The sequence below is a fragment of the Apis dorsata genome, unplaced genomic scaffold (genome assembly GCF_000469605.1).
Source record: "Apis dorsata unplaced genomic scaffold, Apis dorsata 1.3 scaffold_56, whole genome shotgun sequence".
NCBI classification, from domain to species: domain Eukaryota; kingdom Metazoa; phylum Arthropoda; class Insecta; order Hymenoptera; family Apidae; genus Apis; species Apis dorsata.
This window is the reverse complement of record NW_006263356.1, coordinates 812,591-830,948: the sequence shown is the minus strand read 5'-3', so window position 1 is coordinate 830,948 and position 18,358 is coordinate 812,591. Positions and strand designations below refer to the sequence as shown.

Below are 18,358 nucleotides of genomic sequence, written 5' to 3'. Positions count from 1 at the left end.
TTTAAAAAAAAAAAAAAAAAAAAAAAAGACTATAAAACAGACTCCAAGGTGGGCTTGTCTCGATTCTAAATTTACGCGTATTAAAAGGGAATTACAATATTAATAAGGTTTTAATGGGCTGGTGATCTCCGCCCTTGGCCAAGATCTGTCATCCTAAAACTCGTTGAAAATCCAAATAGATGAATAGAATCGTAAATACTGAAATATATATAATATATGAAATAAATGCTTTTTTTATAGAAATCATTATCTAGATATAGATTAGATATAAATTTCTGGAAATTTATTTGTATTTATAAATATATACAATTAAAATATATTTGATAACAATTTAACATAAAGATAAAAACTTAATAAAAAAAAAGTTACTGCAAAAATACTTGTAAATTACTACAATTTAATTAAACTTTGTTAGCTTTATTTTTCCTTCAAATAACAAAAAACATAAAACAGAGATGAGAAATAAATAATAATCTTTTACTTCAAACTTTTATAGACAAATGATTTACAAAGATTTATAATAGATATTAGAAAAGTTATTATAACTAGCATATCATGGTATTTCAAATTTTAGTTTGGCAATTAAAATATGTTAAACAGCTACTTAATACTTAATACTTTTATATGTATATATATACACATTCTACCTTGTATACATGCGCATTTTCGAGACATGGATAGCAATATTTCATATTTAACGCGAAACCGTAACTCGCCGCGGTTGCCGCTTCTTGTTGCTGTTGTTCCTTTTTTCGATTTATAATTTATTACTGGCCGCCATTGTCGGGCCACCGCTTCACGAATGCTTTTTTTCGGATACGATATACCAAACCTCTTGTGCACCAGATACACATATATATAGGATGTTAATATATTCATAAGAAATTTTTGGAGAATCTATTTTTAAAGATTAATTTCCAAAATAAATTAAAAAGTTGATATAATAATAATGATTAATCCAATATCTAATATATTTATAATCATTAATTCTCTTCAAGCAACTTGGATTACTTATATCTGAAACAAAATTTTAAATTTTTTCAAATATACGTTAATGTTAATTAAGTAAGTATCAATAGAAATAGAACTTCATATTAAATCATATAATTATATTCAACAAAAATTGCATCATCTAAAAATATTTTTAATATTTTTCTTCATGTAAATGTATACAAATATTATCATTATCTATATCTTTCATTAAAAATAAATAAATGTCAACAAAATAGGAATAATTACTAATAAATAAGATCAGAACCACTATCTAATAAATAACACTAAAATTAAAGAATAAAAACAAATCCAAATAAAAAGCATTAGTACACTAACAACATATCTCACGAGGTTGCAAGTATGGTACTAAAATGAACTTAAGTGAGAATCGAGGGCATAGTTTGCGCTAACAGCGTTTGATTTCGGTTTGTCCCCCGGGAATCCTAACAATGCCTTATGTCGATATACGAGCGCATGGTACACGCTTCTCGGCACACTACTAAGTTCACGGGTGTTTCTCTGCCCAAGAAGTTTCCAGGATAATCCGATCATTGGCCTACTCTCTGCCAAACCTCATTCTATCGTGTTTATAATAGCCTGGGATGGCATTTGTCGGCGTTACAGTCGCAAATGATACAAACGATCCAATTTTCGCTCACTTGGGGACCTAGCAATTTTCGGAATGCACGGAAATTTCCACGAAGTGATCCCAGTGGAGTATCGTTACTATCACGATTTACATTAATTGAAATGTTGAGCGCAGAGAATAAAGAAAAGCAATGATAAATTTGTTTTGTATTTTTCTATGAACAAATTTTGTAAATTGTAGTCCAATTGGGCTAGAGTTATTTTATCCATTTTTGATCCATTTTGATATATTTTATTTAAAAGTCGGCAAAAAACCTAATTAAATAATGGAAATTGGATAAGATATCGATTTAACAAATAAAAAATAATAAAAAAATTAAAAATACCAACACTCCATAATCAAAATTCCAATATTATCGAAGAGAAATAAAATCGCCACGAGAATGATTATTATAGTTGCGTGGCTCACTATAATCCCGCGATAGACTTGCGGAGACCAAAAGCACGCCGCATGCCCATAAGTCATTCCAATCGGGAAAGAGTGGACCGATCTAGAAAAAGAAAATGTAATCAAATTCAACTGTTGGTCGAACAGAGATGGTGAAACGGGAAGAGAGCCAGTGTCCCCGAAAATAGTGAAACCCACGCGGCCCAGGCTGGGTTAATATATTTTACCTGGTGGGATATATCCTCTCGAGGTGGTGGCTTTTATATACCCGTGTACGGGGTATTTATGTGTCGCCGCCTTTCCTAAGCGTTTGATATATGAACTATGAAGGAACGATATTCGTGACTACGAGAAAGGGGCCAATGGAGAAAGGAAAAGAGAGAAAGAGACGTCTGCGGGCCAATGTATGAAGGCCCACGTAAAGAAGAGAAGAAAACTGGCGAAAAGAGAAGATTGCAAAAGGAGATTTGAAAGATGGATGATTGCATGAGAAGCAAATAGGATGAACCACGATCGGATGTTTAACGATAGCCCCAAACAGGATTCCGGTATATCTTTTTAATAAAAGTGCAAAAAACAAGAGAAATTATGAGATGAATTAGTTGTTAATTACGCGATTTAGATAACAATATTGAATTGGCAATATTAAAATTGGAAAATTGGAAAATTAAAGAAAAAATATATTTATCATAATCATGAATTATATAAATCAAAATAACAATGCGGATAAAAAAGATAATTAGTTTAGAAATCATTTAAATTGTATAATGTAGATTTAATATAAATTGTTTTAAATAATTTTAATATTATTTTTAGTATTACTTATATAAATTTTAAATATTTGCAAATTTAAAATATGAAAAAGATCTTACCTATAGTTGAAACTATTAAACTTCATTTGATAAGAAGAATTGTAACAGAAAGAATAATTCGAGGATAACGAATCATTTCCCTTCTTTGAGTAAAAGAATCGAGGAGTAGTGAAACAGAAGAACAGAACGAAGATTGGTTGATTAGGTTAGTACTTAGTCCGTGATTGCCGTTTGCGATTTCTTTGCCATTTTCGTCTTCAAGTATCCTTGAGACTTCGAATCAGAATCTCTATGGTTACTTTTCTTTTGCATTTTTTTACGAATCTCACATCTCTATCCTGAAAGATTTGATTATACAATTACTCAAAAATAATTTCATTCCTGATGCAAAATTATGATATATTATGACAGAAAAATTAATAGCAAATCACTGTTAAAGAAATGCTTATATAAATATAAAAATGCAACATAACCTAAAAATAAAACTTTTTATATCTTTTTTTAATTTCTATCAAATCTTTATTCATACATCTTTAAAAATGAAATATTACCTGTAATTTATCTAATTAAAAATATAAGAAAATTATAAAATATTTGGATATTCTAAAAAAAAAATTCGTAAATCAAGAAGATTGGAAAACACTGATCTAAAATAAGTTATTCTGTGAAAATTTCACTTTTAAGTAATTAATCTTCGAAAAAATTTCTTGATTGTCTCACACAAATCACTTCATGGTTTTGTAATCACCTATGCAAACAATTCTTATAGCAATAAAAATTAGCGGTATTTATAATAGCACCGCTAAAAGTTTTTGCTCGTAAACGTTTCAAGTGAAATACACACTAATAATACCGACCTCGAATATATATAGACGCATATATGTTTATACTTCATGAAATCAAGTTGGATGAAGCAAATGGCATACTTTGCAATCTATTCTTTAACATTTTACGATCGGTAATGATAATCATAGTGTGTACATGATTTCGATCGTGTTTACTTGGAAACTTTTTCATAATTCATTCTCACAAAGTGTCTTTTTTTGTTCATTCTCAAAAAAAAATTTATTTTTCTTAATTATCACGATTATAAATAAATGAAAATAAGATTAAAATTATAAGATAATTGTAAGATTAATCTTTAAGATATTTCAATCTATATATATATATACATACCACAAAAAATACATGAAAAAAAAACACTCAAATACTTCTATTATACATGTAAATTAATAATGAAAATATAATTTGCTTAACCAATTGTTTAAATCATTATATTTACTCATTAGCCAAAATATCTATCATAAAACGAACATATTGCAGATATTAGCTTCTTCGAAAGAACTTCAAAAAAGTGCTGGATATAACTCAACGATAATTAATGAGACAATACTATAGTTTGACAAAGTGTGTTTTCAATCATTTGTTAATTTTATTCCCGTTAATCCAATATATAATAATAACACTTCTATATAAAATATTCGTTCACATTAAAAACACGTTCAAGCATAACCTACACGATGGATAAAGTCGAAACACTTATCGGTGCGGCTTCACCATGAGATAACGAGGCAAAGAAGAAACGGAGGATCCTACAAGACTTGCGGCGATCTCTACGTAGCCCGGGGCGGCAATTAAAACCGTTTGTCGTTTCATCGTCGAAAATAAATTCATAAGCATGTCTGCACGTGTGTAGAGTTCGGACCTCTGGTTTCACCCGATGCGACGTGGACACGAACTTACACGAAAATACACGAACGCCATATATATTCACTTACACAATATTCGGTAGTCAAGATGGACGCGCGGTAACGCAACGAAGTAAAAGAGCGTAGAGAGAAGAAATCGCGAAGAATCCTTTACTGCTATAGTGAGACGAACAAGGATCGAAATGTAGCGGAATCGAAACAGCAGCAAAGGTTGATTTACATATCCATACGCTCGGTATAGTCTCTTAAGAATCATTATAAATATGCCGAGAGTGGTTTAATATGCAGTAGCCTTTTAATTTATAACAACTTATTAAATAAAGGCTCGCGGCCATTTACGCGCTTGCAGTGTAACCACTCGCGGCATCGATCGATTGCGATAAAGTATTCTCTTTGGTATCGACGGATCTCGTTTCTTCGGTCGATGGCTCGATTTCGTTTCTTCTCTCGATATAAGATTTTTATTTGCTCCATGTTTGATATTACCGATCGAATATCGTATTGTTATATGATTTAATGGAATTCGAAAATAGAATATGAGAAAGATACAGAGAATGTACATATATGTTATTATTTATTTAACGAGAGATTTTATTCAATGTTTGTTAAATTAATTTTAAGAAAATAACGATTGAAAATTATATTGTTTAAAATTGAAGTTACTGAATTTAATTAGAAAATGATATCAAATCTGTTATATTTTAAATAATTCTTTATAGAAACTAATATTATACTTTATAATTACATAATCTCCCGTGTTAAATCGAATAATTAAATTGTAATTAAATTGTATTAAAAACGAATCCTATTTTATAATTATTTAGTTATAAATAATAAAAAATTAAAAAAATCTAACATGTTTTTATTAATTGTTGAGGTTCATTGAACAGCACGCATATCAAAAATGACGTTTCGAACTGGCCATGTGAAAAACGTGAGAACGTTCAATATCCCTATGTCCCTATGACAGTTCAATGCACAAATCGTGCACTGCCTGCGGCTATAGGAAACTATTTAGTCTCCCCCATGATCCTTTATTTTGGCGCGTGGCTGCATCGTTTAATAGGTACATTCCGCTTCGTGAAGCACAGGAACGTACGCTCTGGATTTTAACGTTTATTTATTTTCATTGCATTCTACCGTGGAAATGATCCTTTCGTTTCTATTACTACGATTGATTCTATCGATAACAAAGAGAAATATAGAAATCTAGACATGTATTTCGAAATCTATCTGAATACGTTAAAAAAAAATTCTACTATATACTAACAGCATCTCAATACGTGCTTCGAAGAATTACGCGCGGATTAATTTCGATACACTGAAATGCCTTAGGGTGTACCCTTTCGAAGTCTAATTGGGTTGTGTTCGTATATGGTTACGTATGTACAGTTTCTCACTCCTTTCGTGCGTGATCTATACACTATATCGCGTGTATATATGTATTCAGTGGAATGTCTACGATACTACGTATTCAAGATCCTTTCCGACACGATCAAATTTCATTTAATAATTTTTTTTATTTTTTATGGAAAATGATTAACAAAATATTAAATTATTCAATTTTATTAATAAAATTAATGATATTCTGTACTTTAGAAAATATATTTAACTTTGTAATATTAAATTAATGATAAAAATCTAATTCTATGTAATATTAAATAGATATATTGTAGAATAAGTAAAATATAAATATTAGATTATTTTTGTTGTATGATTCTTTAATCTCAGAATAATTCAATATTCAAAATTATTTTTTCTTTTTATGTTTAAAACACGTACAATGTATACAAAGACGTTAATTAAGGAAATAATGCTATTATATTCTTCCTTATAAACATGAGTATACATATACGTAAATTGTCGCTCTACATCTAGCCAGGCACGTGCAATGGATGAGATACAACCTACCCCGAAATATTCTAAGCGACATTCGAAACGTGCAAGGTGGATAAGAGACGATACACGTGTTTGTCACATAATAAGATGAAATCGTATTAATTTATGGTTTCAAATCATAAGCTGATTTAGCAATTCGTATAATTAAAAACAAAGATCAAAAAATAACATAAAGATAAGCCTAAAAAATCGAAACTTGTATCTTGCAAAATTGAATTAATATTATTAGAACATTTACGAATCAACAAATTATAAGCGATCAATAATTTCTTCATATCAAGTTTGGTAATACAAAAATTTCATAATATTTTATAAATTTGTATATCATATAAGTCATCTTAAAATAAATTACTAAAATATCCTGCATTCAACTAAAAAATCATTGTTACCAACTTACTAACTATATATTATAAATAATTACAAAGGATCCAAAAATCATGGAATAACAACAACCTAACCTAAATGATCAACATGAATAACGCAACATCGAAGAAAAACAAGAGAAAAAAAAAAGAAAAGAAGAGAACAGAGAAACGGCATGTAGGAAATGAGACGAAAAACGGAAGAAGAGAGTGGGCCAGTTGGAGGGACGGATAATCGAATAACCTGCACGCACCGTATAAATTATCAATCAGGCCGCGATTGTGCAACCCCTGGCATATAGAGAAAGAGAAGAGAGAAAGAGAGAGACGAGAAACTGTGATGGTAAGGGTTGTTACACTGTCGCCGTTTCGATAGGGTGGAGAGGAAGATGGCACGAGAGAGTGTCGTGTCGAGTGACCCCGCAACAGTTATCTTCCCCTTTGGTGCGTGGGCGTGTGTGGACGTGAGTTCACGCCCTTGGTCCACGGGATGACACGTGCAAAGGGGGTTAGACGTGTCTGACGTTAAAGGCGATCTCCGCGCCCATCCTGATGCATATATTGGAAAATTACATACGATGGATCTGGAATCCCTGAAAAGGAATAACCGCATATTTAATGATGAACATAAAATTTGTTATATTTGTTTTTTTAATGATACGTTTTTTCAGTTTTATTTAGAATGATATTGGATTTTTGTAATTGAATAAAGGAATAATTTTGAATAGACTTGATAATAAATATTTTTATAAATAAATATAGTAAAATTTCTGTATAAATACCTAATATTTAAACAATTTTCATAATTTAACGTCTTTTTTTATCACAGCAATGAAAATAAAATTTAATTTCAAATTGACATTGTTAAATGTGTTCACATTAAGTTTTATTTAACATTTTTACATACCAACTTTCGCTTTTGTTCTGATTTTTAGAATCAATTTTCCAAAAGTGTTCCATGAATATATCAACATCCATAAATATTCATTTGATCATGCATATTTTCTTACTGTATCATATTCTCATCCGATGAAAAAGGCGGAAAAGTAAATAAAGATAATTACATATCTTTCTCTTGATTCTAAGATTAGGGGATTTCTACATGAACCAAGAGCAAAAATACGAGGGCGGCAAGTCTGACAGGGGTTGACATGCGGGCGTAACCCATAGTACGACATCGGACTAACAGAGACAGAGGGTTGTATGGTGCGTTGATGACATAATTGGTATCATTCGGGATCTTCTTTTGAGGTAACCCATGATGTATCCCCCACAGATTCGTCGACACATATGCATGTCCCAATATTATGGTTCATCTGTACGAATTTATATGTTTCTATCTTTTTTTTCGATGAGTCAATGTATTTGCATCATCAATCAATTATATCTTGAGATAAGTTGAAAAATTTTTTTTTTGTATCATGAAAATTGATCAAGCAAAATAAATGTAGATAATTATTAAAAATACTATTGCAAAAATTTACAAAAACAGAAATTACATTGAAATAGAGTATTATAAATTTGAGAATAATTTGATATTTAGTATAAGCATATACAATTGAAGAAAATTCACTATTAAAGGCTATACAGTTGATAACATTATCGTTTGAACCTTTATGATACAGATGTTTAATACTAGTATTAATCATATGTTTAAAAAAAATGTCTTAATTTTACATTACATTAAATTTTGAACGTGAAATATACGTACCTTGAAATAAAGAAATTATTTTGAAAAAAAAAATATTAACAAAATCAAAATTGTGATCTGATTGATATGTTTCGCGATCGAAGTGGATTTACGTTCTTATATTCTTTATCGTAATAATTATCACAAGTAATATTATCGTTCAAACGAAAAAAACATTTCTCTTTCAAACCATTTTTCGAAATACCTTCGATTTCTTCTCTTATTGAAAAATTCTTTTGATTCATCTCTCGATTATCATTCATGTTATTCCTCTTCCGTCGATTCTCCTCGATATTTACAAATTTTTTCGACTCGATTCTATCTTTAACCTCAACATTCTTATCCTCTTCATTCAAAGATTTCGCATCTTTCTTTATATCTGCAAAATTAATTGAATCGTCATTATTAAAATATAGAATAGTCGAAATCTCGAAATTTTATATTTAAAAAAATTTCGAATTACAAAATTATTTTTGAAAATCAAAATTCAATATTCTAAAAAACACATAATTTCATCCATTCAGAAACAAGAATTTCGAGTTTCGAGAACACACAGTTTCCTACTAGATATATAATAGATATAATATGCAAGAAGTCGAAATATAAATATCAAGATTTCAATTCGAAATTAAAATTTCGAATCATGAATACTAATTCGTTCGTAAACACTTCCAATTCATATTTGTGAATCTATCATAATATTCAATAAAATTGATCTCGAAATATGATTCGAGTTTTTAAAATTTTAGAAATCTCGATATTCGTGTGTTTCGAGAACTCGATCTAATCCGACTCGAACCGATAATTCCCGACGAGATCCGAATATTTTCCGACTTAAGACAAACAATTTCTAACCTTAGTGTCGCGTATTCTAAAATCGGATACTCTAATTCCAATCTATTTTTAATCATTACCGTGATCTTTAATCATTGTTGATTTCACATTTTTCAAATCCTCATTGAAATTAGCTTTAACTCCAATTCTACAATCATTCACGATGGACTGCATTTTCTCTATCAATGGAAGATTCTTCGAAGTTTCGGTAACATTTATTCCTTCATCTATTATCACGCTCGGTCTCAACTTCGGTTTCGTTCGAGATCTTATATTGTTCAATTGACACGTATCATTAAATTCCTTTATTTCTATCTCTTTATTTTCTTGTTTAGTACCGTACATTGCCTCATTAATTCGATTTCTAGCGATAGGATTCTTCGATCTAAGGCGTTTTCCTATTCTTACAGGCAATTTGGAGGCAGACTGTTCAGACTTTATCTTCTTCTGGATTATCTGCTGATTCAAAATTGCCAGATCTTCCTTGATTTTCGTTTTATCCAGTTTGCGTTTCAAACACGCTGCCGTTCTCTCCATAATATTTGTTTTTAGCTTTTGTTTATATGCATCGTTTTGCATATGCATCATTCTCTTCTTTTTGTCTTCGATGATCTCAGGCTTCGGTGCACTGACTGGTCTTTTTAAATATCGATTCGTCTTATTTGTCCATCCAAAATTAAATCTACTGCCAATCTTGGTTTGACTTTTGGATTCGTAATTACATCGTTCTTGTGTCTTCGATGTATTGACAATTTTCATTTTTATAGGAATATTCGAATACATTATTCTCTGTCTTTCGAGGTTAGAATTCATAAACTTTGTCTCAGTAGAATTTGATCTATCATTGTATCGTTCGTTCTGAAAAGAATTGAGTAACGTAGTTTTTTCCGTATTTAACCTTTTCGGAAATTCTTTTTCGTATAATTTGAAATTCGGAAAATTTTCTTCGGGTATTTTTCTGATATCTTTTTGAACTTCTGTTCTTCTCTCAACTCTAATAAAATTATTGGGCGAACGTTTAGTGGAAGAATAATTCTCATTACTTAAACGAACTTGTTGGTGCAAAAAACCAGTTCTCTTACTTTCTTGTTCAGTAATCTTTTCGCATTTTTGATCATCGATATCGTCCAATGGAATGAACTCCCAGAAGCTAACTCTTGTATTACCGGTATCCGACAAAGGATCCACAATCGTTGTCCTCGAACTGAATAATCGTTCAGTGGATGTATAAACATTTTGCAAGTCGGATAAACTGTCCTTATCCACTCCACGATCCACAAACTTTGGTTCATTTACGGATTCGTTTGAATTTGAATTTTGTGAAAATCGAGGCTCATCGTTATTCATATATTCCGGATCTTCTGTATTTCGTTGATCTTCATGTTGATTCAATTCCTCGTAAAACGTTTTAGGAAAAGATCTACTTCTTTTTCGTCGACTGATGGGAGGTGAACAAGTTCTGGATCGAATTCTGTTAGCATTTGTCTCGTTCCAATTTTTCGATGTGTCGTTAGATTTCCTGGAATTAGTGAATTTTTCGTTTTTCGAATTATATCTAGAAAATCTAGAATTTTTATGCGATATTTCATCCATAAGATTCTCCGTGTAATCGGATATGTTAGCATTTCTTTGCCAATTAAATTTATAATTTTTCGATGATTTCTCCGGAATATCCTTAGATGGAAACTCTTCGTAATATTCTTGTTCCATAGAAATTAGTTTTTCTCTATTGGTAACTGTTGGATCGGTAAGTCGGGGATCTACTTTGGGATAATTAGAACGAGGAAATTTGAATTTATATCCAGTCGTTTTTGACCCTATAGTATGAGAAGTAGTATCTTTCTTTATATCGTTTATATTATTTTGAACGTTTTGTCGAGTTTGGCTGTGATTATTGGGAATGGTGGTTGATAAAATTTCATTATCTTTGTGCTTCCAAGAATTTGGTTTTGTTCTTTCTGGTGTTTTTAATTTAGATCTGATTTCTTTAGTCTCTAATTTTTTTCTGAAATTTACATTTTCCATAAAATCTTCAAGTGGAGAGAAGCTTTCCCAATTCTGTAGAAATAATTAAAGAAAGAATAATTCTGTAGAAATAATTAAAGAAAAAATAATTTTAAAAGATTTTTATTAAACTCATAAAAATGATATTTCTGTTCTTAAATTTTTATTGAAAAAAGAATAATTTTTTTAGAAATTTGTAATATCCAAATAAGTAGAATAGATTCTATTTACAAAATATCTAAAATGTAATAAATATTCTATAAAATTAATCAAATAACTAAAAAATTATTAAAGCAGTATACAGGAAAGAAATTTTAAATATTAAAAATTAAATTAAATCTTTAAATAAGTTAGAATTTTTATAAAAACAACAATTTTCTTTAATTACAATTTTCCTAGTAATTTCGATATAATATCTGATTCAAAATCGAACTCTTAATAATTACCTGATCGATTTCATCTTTCTTAGGAAAAGAATAATAGCCTGCGTTAGCATCCATTGTATTATGTTCATTTTGCATTCTTTCTTCATAATATTTGTTCTCAATTTTTTCGTCGCAATATGATTGCCAATCTTCGTTTAATTTTATCTTAGATTTTGGAGGATAAGATCGATCGGTATTTTGTAAAATTTTGGTCGCCGGTAATCTGGCATCACAACCTGTATCCGACAATTCAATAATTTTTCGTGTATCTTTGGTAACTTTAACAGGAATGATGGGTGACATATTATCCATAAAAAAAAATAATGGACTTTCCGCAAAGGAATTCATATTTAAAAATGATATCAAATAATGATATAAAATATTGTAATTTACAAAATAAAATATTGTAAATTGTAATATATCAACTGTATAGCCTAAAAAATTCCGAATTATATAATTGTTTGAAGAAAACACATTGCACAAGTTCAAATTTCGCGCTAAAATTTCATAGAACTTTGTTCCGGTTGAATCCAGTTGATTTCAAAAGTGTCACTTAGGATTTTGTATCGAATAACCATAATTCGGGTTAATTATATTTTTTCGTTGACATTTTTTCAAATGGATCATTTCCTGTCATCGTCATGTGTTTTTGAGATTGCAACGTTAGTAATGGTTGAAATTGAAACTATAAATTTCGATATAAAACTATAATAATATAATGAAATAAATATTTTTTATAACAAAATATTTTATAGTATATCTCTATATGAAATACTGCATTTTATATATGATTATATTTATATAAATTATAAAATAGATAATTAATTTCATGCTGTTACTTATATATGTTTTTTTAATTATAATAAGCTATTTTTGTTAAGCGAATTAGAAATAAATTTTTATTTTATAATTATTTTAATAAAATATTTTTAAAAATCAAAAAATATATTTTATATTATTTATTATTTATTTTTCATGGTATCAAATTTTATTCAATTATAATATAATATTATATAATTATAAAATATATATTATAAAATATATGTATTTTACATATATATCAAAATATACTATAATATATAATATATATATTATATAATATAGAAGATATTCATTTAGAGATATATTTTAAAATCAAGAATATAATTTTTATATTAAAGATTAAAAAATATTTTGAAAATGCGTTCAATTGAAATCTCTTATCTTGTCTGTATCAAGAATATAAACAAAAATATAGATAAAGAGACAAAATAATAAAAAAAGGATAAAGATAGCATCAAAATATTGAAATTAACGCCATCTTCGGAATGCCAGTGAAACTCAAAAAGAAAGGATAAAAAAATTGGAAAAGGATAGAGATAAAATATTGAATATAGAATTGAATATCAACGCCATCTCTTGATTGCTTTATTTTATTCCTAAAGCATTCAAAAGATAGCGCTAATGCTCAATTCTTGTTCTTCTTTATTTGCTTTGAAAATGTCTTTAGCTATTCAAGAGATGGCATTAATTATCAATTCTTACTCTATCTTTTTCTCTTACTATTTTCTATTCTTTCTTAATGAGTTTTATTTGCGGCACTCTAGAAATAGAGCTGATTTTAATATTTTTATCCTATTTCTATCTTTTTCTTCTTATTTGTTCTCCTTATCTATATTTGGTCTGTAAAATTTACGTGCCTAAGACACGGCTTTGATTTGTTTCATTCTTTTTTTTTTTTTTCGATCAATCATTTTATTATTATATATAATTTTTTTATAACGTGCATCATGCATTTGAAATTTTCATAGTAAAAAATAATTTTGTAAATATAATGGTCAATAATTTAACAATTTTTAAATTTTTATTCTTGTGCACTTAACAATTTATTACATTAATAAATGTAATAATTGATACAACAAATTTCCTTTTCGTATAAATTTATCCAATTTATTAATTTCATACAATTTAATCAACTAATTACTAAAATTACATGATTAACAAGTAATAAATTTATTCATATACAATGTAAGAATCAAAATAAAATATAAATTTGTTTGATATTAAAGAAAAAAAGACGTAAAATGGCTTTCATTAAATTAATTTAAATTTTATAACACTTATCTATAATCTATTTATACACATCTTTATGAAAATACATATTTAATGCACATGTAAATATAACAATACAAATTAAAATTTTTAAATTTCGTCATTTTTAAAACAATAAAAAATTATACAGCAATTTTTAAATGATTATATAAATAAAATTAATAATAATCAATTAGAAAATCTTTTTCAATATCTTGTTATGCATCAAACATAACAAAATTTGGACCAAATTTTATTAATTCAATCCAATTTTATCAAATATACTGTTTATTCATTATTTTTGAAAATAATTCATATAAGACGGCAGTGTATTCTATTTCAACATGAACATATCAAGTGAAAATTGTGCACAAAAAAAAAAAATTATTAAATTATTAAACATTTATGAATTTAATACACAAAATTAAGGCCATTTAAAAACTGACTTGCAATAAAGAATTCAGTCGGTATTTATAATTGATTAGGACTAAGAACTATGTACACAATAAATGGTTCGTTTTTAAAAATCAGTGAATAGTTGGATGGATATTCTTTGTACAAGAATTTTCGTACAATTTCAGCTTTTTAAATTAGTTAGAAGTTTTAAAGTGATTTGAGCTCGAGATTTTAATGATCTACAACTTTGTCCCAAACTATCCTGTCCATATTTAATTATTGTAGCATACACATCTTCGTCATTATTTAATCCTGTGTGTAATTGATATTTTTCAAATTCTGACAATACTGAATCTAAATTTTGAATTCGTTCTTCAAGTAATATCGCTACTTCTTTCCAATTCTGAAACATAACATAATAAACTATAATAAAATATTGCTCAAATTATAATACAATTGATATATTTATATTTATAATTGACTTACATGATCCTTATCATTTAATGGAAGAGATGTTATTTGTTTGTTACATTTTTTCTTGTTCTTTTTTTGCGAAGTCTTAGGTTGTAATTGTGTTGCACACAGAGTACATATGGCACTAATAATTGCAAGAGATTCACTACATGTGGATGCTCTTAATAAAAAATGCTTGAAAGACACTGGAATTCTTTTTTCAGGAATATCTATCGTCTGAAGACATGGTGAAGTTTGCAGCATTTGAATACATTCAAGATCAGGATAACGTGACTGTGCAAGTGATTCTGCAAGTCGGGCAATTGTCTTCAATTGTTCGGAGTAATAAGCTTCGCTTAACCTTTCAACTGCATCCATAGGAACTAACATTTTACATGATCTAATCTTTTTTCCCTCTAATTCAAATTTTTGAAGAATAGAAGGAATTTGCTCATTATTCAATTGTTTTAATTCATTAGAAAATCGAATAAGAAGAGAGGAACTATCAGGTGCTACGCATGCTGCTAAAATTTTTAAAATCAAATCCCTCACTGCAAGTAATCTCAGCATGCATATGCGTGTTTCTTCTTGCATTCTAGAATCTTCTCCATTTTCTGTAAGTGGTTCCCATCCAGGAACAACCTGTTATCAAGAATTAAATTTTTTTTGAAATTTTAATGTCATTTTTTTCTTAAATAAATTATAAAAATAGAATTACCTCTAAATCACGATTATCTCGTAAAGAATTCAATCGAACAGAATCTTCAGTTAATTGTATATCCATATTATCTAAAGTAGAAATTAAAGATGTGGAACTATTACACCAACTTAATTCAAGAAGCATTTTATCTACAGTAGTCATAACAAAGTGAAAAGAATTTTCCAAACGTTCTTTTAATTCCACAAATTCTTGAATCTTTACAAAACTTCCATATTTATAAGCAAATGTTAAATGATCTGCACTCTAATCACATTATAATAATTAATTAGATAAAATATTTTACTAATAAAGCAAATGTAATATGCAAATACATACATCTTTGTAATTTGCAATAAAAAACTTGGTTGTATGATCTAACGTTATGGAAGCTAATGAAAGATGGCCAAGTGGAGCAAGTAATGGTGCATGTAAATAACCCAATGAATCTAATTGAATGTGTTTAACATCCAATAAAGTAAAAACATGATCTGCAGCACCAATTAATCCTGCTTCTAAATATATTCGTACTAATAGAATTTTTATATAAAAATTAGCAGGACTCGATAATAAACCACATTCTAATAATTCCATTGCTCTATAAAAATATATTATTAAATATATTACTTCAATATTATTACTATTAAATTTTTTTTTAAATATATCTTTTTTAATAATATAAATAATAATATAATAAAATTACCTATAAAGATAAACTGCATCATTTGTATTATACCATAATTCATGTAATAAATGCGTTGCTAAAAGAATATAAGAATCCGCTGGACAAAAGTCTGTTGGTAATCTATCTTGGATTGGGCATAATTCATTACCCTTTTTATATAATTTACATAATCGTTCTACTAATTGTTTTTGTTTATTTATATCAACATATGGAGGACAATGAAAACCACAAATACGACGTAATTGTTCTAAATGAATATGTTTTTGCATTTGTTGCACAGTAGTTGGGAATCCTTCAGATTTAACACCAACATCGTCTTCTATCTAAAAATATATGATATTTCAATTAAAATAATTATTATTTTTATAGTAAAATGTCACGCATATCATCATATTTGTTTTGCTTTTTTATCACTTACTTTTTGAATTAATTGTTGCTTTCCTGTAGATGTTAATAAATGTAAATATAAACGTAAATCTCCAACTACACAAATTTTTTCTCCAAATTGTGAAAAATATTGATACATTAAATCAATTGGTTCAGTAACATTTTCAATAACATCAATATTTTGAGTAAGTTTTAATAATTCAAATTTTGCAAGATAAGGACCTCTAAATTTTTTCTCAGATGTTGTTATAATTTTATTAAAAAAATTTAAACATTCTTCTGGTTTTTGACATTTAAGAGCAGCAAGAAGATAATCTTGATAATACGTCCAATTGTCAACACTATATTTATGATATACAAATAATGTAAAACATTATTATTATTTAAAATATACATATACTATATTAAACTTACTTTTCACTGATGAGTTCCTTATATGCATTAGCCGCTTCAGAAAAACGTTCCAATTTTAATAAAAGTGCTGCTTTATGTTGTGAAACAGATGAAAGATGTGAAGCTAAGGGTCCTGACAAAACATTTAACATTTCTTCATTTTTACCTTGAAGTTCTAATATCATTAAATAAAGTTGCACTTCTTGTTCTGCTTCCATTTTTCCCTCTTTAATTAATTTCAATACCTAGATTTCATTCACATAAAAAATATCAATAAAATAATTTATATTACATTATTAGAATAATTTTTAATAAATTACAAACCATTCTTTCTGCTAAAGGTAAAGTAACTCCTTTTGCTAACTTTTCATCTACATGAATAGCTTGCATAACTATACTCATCACAGCCCAAAAATAATAAGGATTTTTTGGTTTTAATTTATATAAGGCAAGTGCTGTTTGTTGCTGTTTTTTATAATCACCAAGACGAACATAAGACATGAAAAGATGTGTTAATAATTCTTCATTGCTAGGATCTACTTTAACTGCAGCTTCATATACTTCACTAATTTTATCAGCTATAAATAAATTTTAATTATTTACACATTTATTATTTGTAATATTTTAATGTATATAACAATTACAATTATGTATACAATTATAAATGTAATTTAAACTTACGTTGATGTCTTTCTCTATAACAAATACTCATGACCTGCAAAGTGCAATCCTCACAAGGAATCTCTGAACGTACTTTATCCATAATAATTTGACATTCATTTTCTTTACCAAGTCGTAATAAAGCCAAAGCTTTGAGCGCCCTAGCACATTGATTGCTTGGTTGTTTCTTAAGTACTTTATCTGCTTCTTGAAGAGCTTTTTTATTATTTCCATTATCCAACCAATCTGAAATTATACTAACGTTACATAACCTCATTACCGGTCAAATACTAAAAGCACATTGTCTTATAATTTAAAAAATATATTCATTTTCTCATTGATATAAATGTCAATAGTGTACTTGCTATATATCGGACGTAAACGACGTTCGTTAACGGTATTGTCCACACGGATCTTAGACGCCATGATACTACTTTTTATGATAGTTTTAAATCAACAAACCAAAGTTTTCCTTCGTCCGCTACATATTCATCTCATAAGGCACATTTACATTAGTTTTTTATATGTATATGATTTTTTATGACTTCAAAAAAGATAAGAATTTTACCTAAAAATAGTTTTAGTTTCCTCTCTTGAAAACATGAATATTTTTAAATTAATATAAATTATTCATCTTATATGTATGAGATTTTATCATTAAATAAAGAAATTATTATTATAATATTAAAATTATTTTTATTTTACAAATCATTATTATTAATTGATTATTTATTTTAGAAATTACTATTAAATATTAATCTATAGATTTTATATACAATATAAATATGCAATAAATATATATAATTTTATATATAATTTAATAAAAAATCCAAATTTTTTAATTCACGATAAA

General features: G+C 27.9%; 3 protein-coding genes and 1 long non-coding RNA gene across 7 annotated transcripts in view; 1 reads left to right on the top strand and 3 right to left on the bottom strand.

Moving 5' to 3' along the window:
- Positions 1-1,965: 1,965 nt before the first annotated feature.
- On the bottom strand, positions 1,966-6,052 carry LOC116186793. 2 transcript variants are annotated; one of them, XR_004151813.1, is made up of 3 exons: positions 5,407-6,052; positions 2,902-3,179; positions 1,966-2,132 (listed from the first exon to the last, which is right to left on the bottom strand). It is a non-coding gene; the product is annotated as an uncharacterized LOC116186793 (long non-coding RNA). The 2 variants fall into 2 exon arrangements; XR_004151812.1 differs by lacking the exon at positions 5,407-6,052 and adding an exon at positions 4,359-5,026.
- A 2,334-nt stretch (positions 6,053-8,386) lies between these two features.
- On the bottom strand, positions 8,387-12,429 carry LOC102672475. Its single transcript, XM_006609455.2, has 3 exons — positions 11,786-12,429; positions 9,416-11,393; positions 8,387-8,880 (listed from the first exon to the last, which is right to left on the bottom strand). Exons 1-3 carry the CDS (start codon positions 12,110-12,112, stop codon positions 8,567-8,569), a joined length of 2,619 nt encoding a protein of 872 aa, XP_006609518.1. The 5' UTR covers positions 12,113-12,429; the 3' UTR covers positions 8,387-8,566.
- A 1,675-nt stretch (positions 12,430-14,104) lies between these two features.
- On the bottom strand, positions 14,105-18,028 carry LOC102672687 (N-alpha-acetyltransferase 25, NatB auxiliary subunit). 3 transcript variants are annotated; one of them, XM_006609457.2, is made up of 10 exons: positions 17,871-18,028; positions 17,527-17,751; positions 17,170-17,423; positions 16,867-17,090; positions 16,484-16,793; positions 16,084-16,388; positions 15,720-15,978; positions 15,402-15,647; positions 14,717-15,325; positions 14,105-14,633 (listed from the first exon to the last, which is right to left on the bottom strand). In XM_006609457.2, the coding sequence occupies exons 1-10, from the start codon at positions 17,929-17,931 to the stop codon at positions 14,412-14,414; spliced, it is 2,715 nt and encodes a 904-aa protein (XP_006609520.1). In that variant the 5' UTR covers positions 17,932-18,028; the 3' UTR covers positions 14,105-14,411. The 3 variants fall into 3 exon arrangements, with proteins under 3 accessions (XP_006609520.1, XP_006609521.1, XP_031370981.1); XM_006609458.2 differs by having other exon boundaries at positions 17,867-18,021; XM_031515121.1 differs by having other exon boundaries at positions 17,527-17,762; positions 17,867-17,992.
- A 272-nt stretch (positions 18,029-18,300) lies between these two features.
- The window catches only part of LOC102672916 (replication protein A 32 kDa subunit-like), a 1,825-nt gene continuing 1,767 nt past the window's right edge, over positions 18,301-18,358 (top strand). The window contains exon 1 of the mRNA XM_006609459.2: positions 18,301-18,328. The gene's annotated coding sequence lies outside the window, so the exon portion shown is untranslated. The remainder of the gene's footprint in view (positions 18,329-18,358) is intronic.

Excerpts from the sequence above, each read along its gene's own strand:
- LOC102672475 (XM_006609455.2), bottom strand. The coding sequence starts at position 12,112 with ATGAATTCCTTTGCGGAAAGTCCATTATTTTTTTTTATGGATAATATG. Across the intron at positions 11,394-11,785 it reads AGAAAGATGAAATCGATCAG|AATTGGGAAAGCTTCTCTCC; the intron begins GTAATTATTAAG and ends TTATTTCTACAG. Across the intron at positions 8,881-9,415 it reads AACAATGATTAAAGATCACG|ATATAAAGAAAGATGCGAAA; the intron begins GTAATGATTAAA and ends TTAATTTTGCAG.
- LOC102672687 (XM_031515121.1), bottom strand. The coding sequence starts at position 17,931 with ATGGCGTCTAAGATCCGTGTGGACAATACCGTTAACGAACGTCGTTTA. Across the intron at positions 17,763-17,866 it reads TTACGTCCGATATATAGCAA|TATAATTTCAGATTGGTTGG; the intron begins GTACACTATTGA and ends ATGTAACGTTAG. Across the intron at positions 15,979-16,083 it reads GATGCAGTTTATCTTTATAG|AGCAATGGAATTATTAGAAT; the intron begins GTAATTTTATTA and ends ATATTTTTATAG.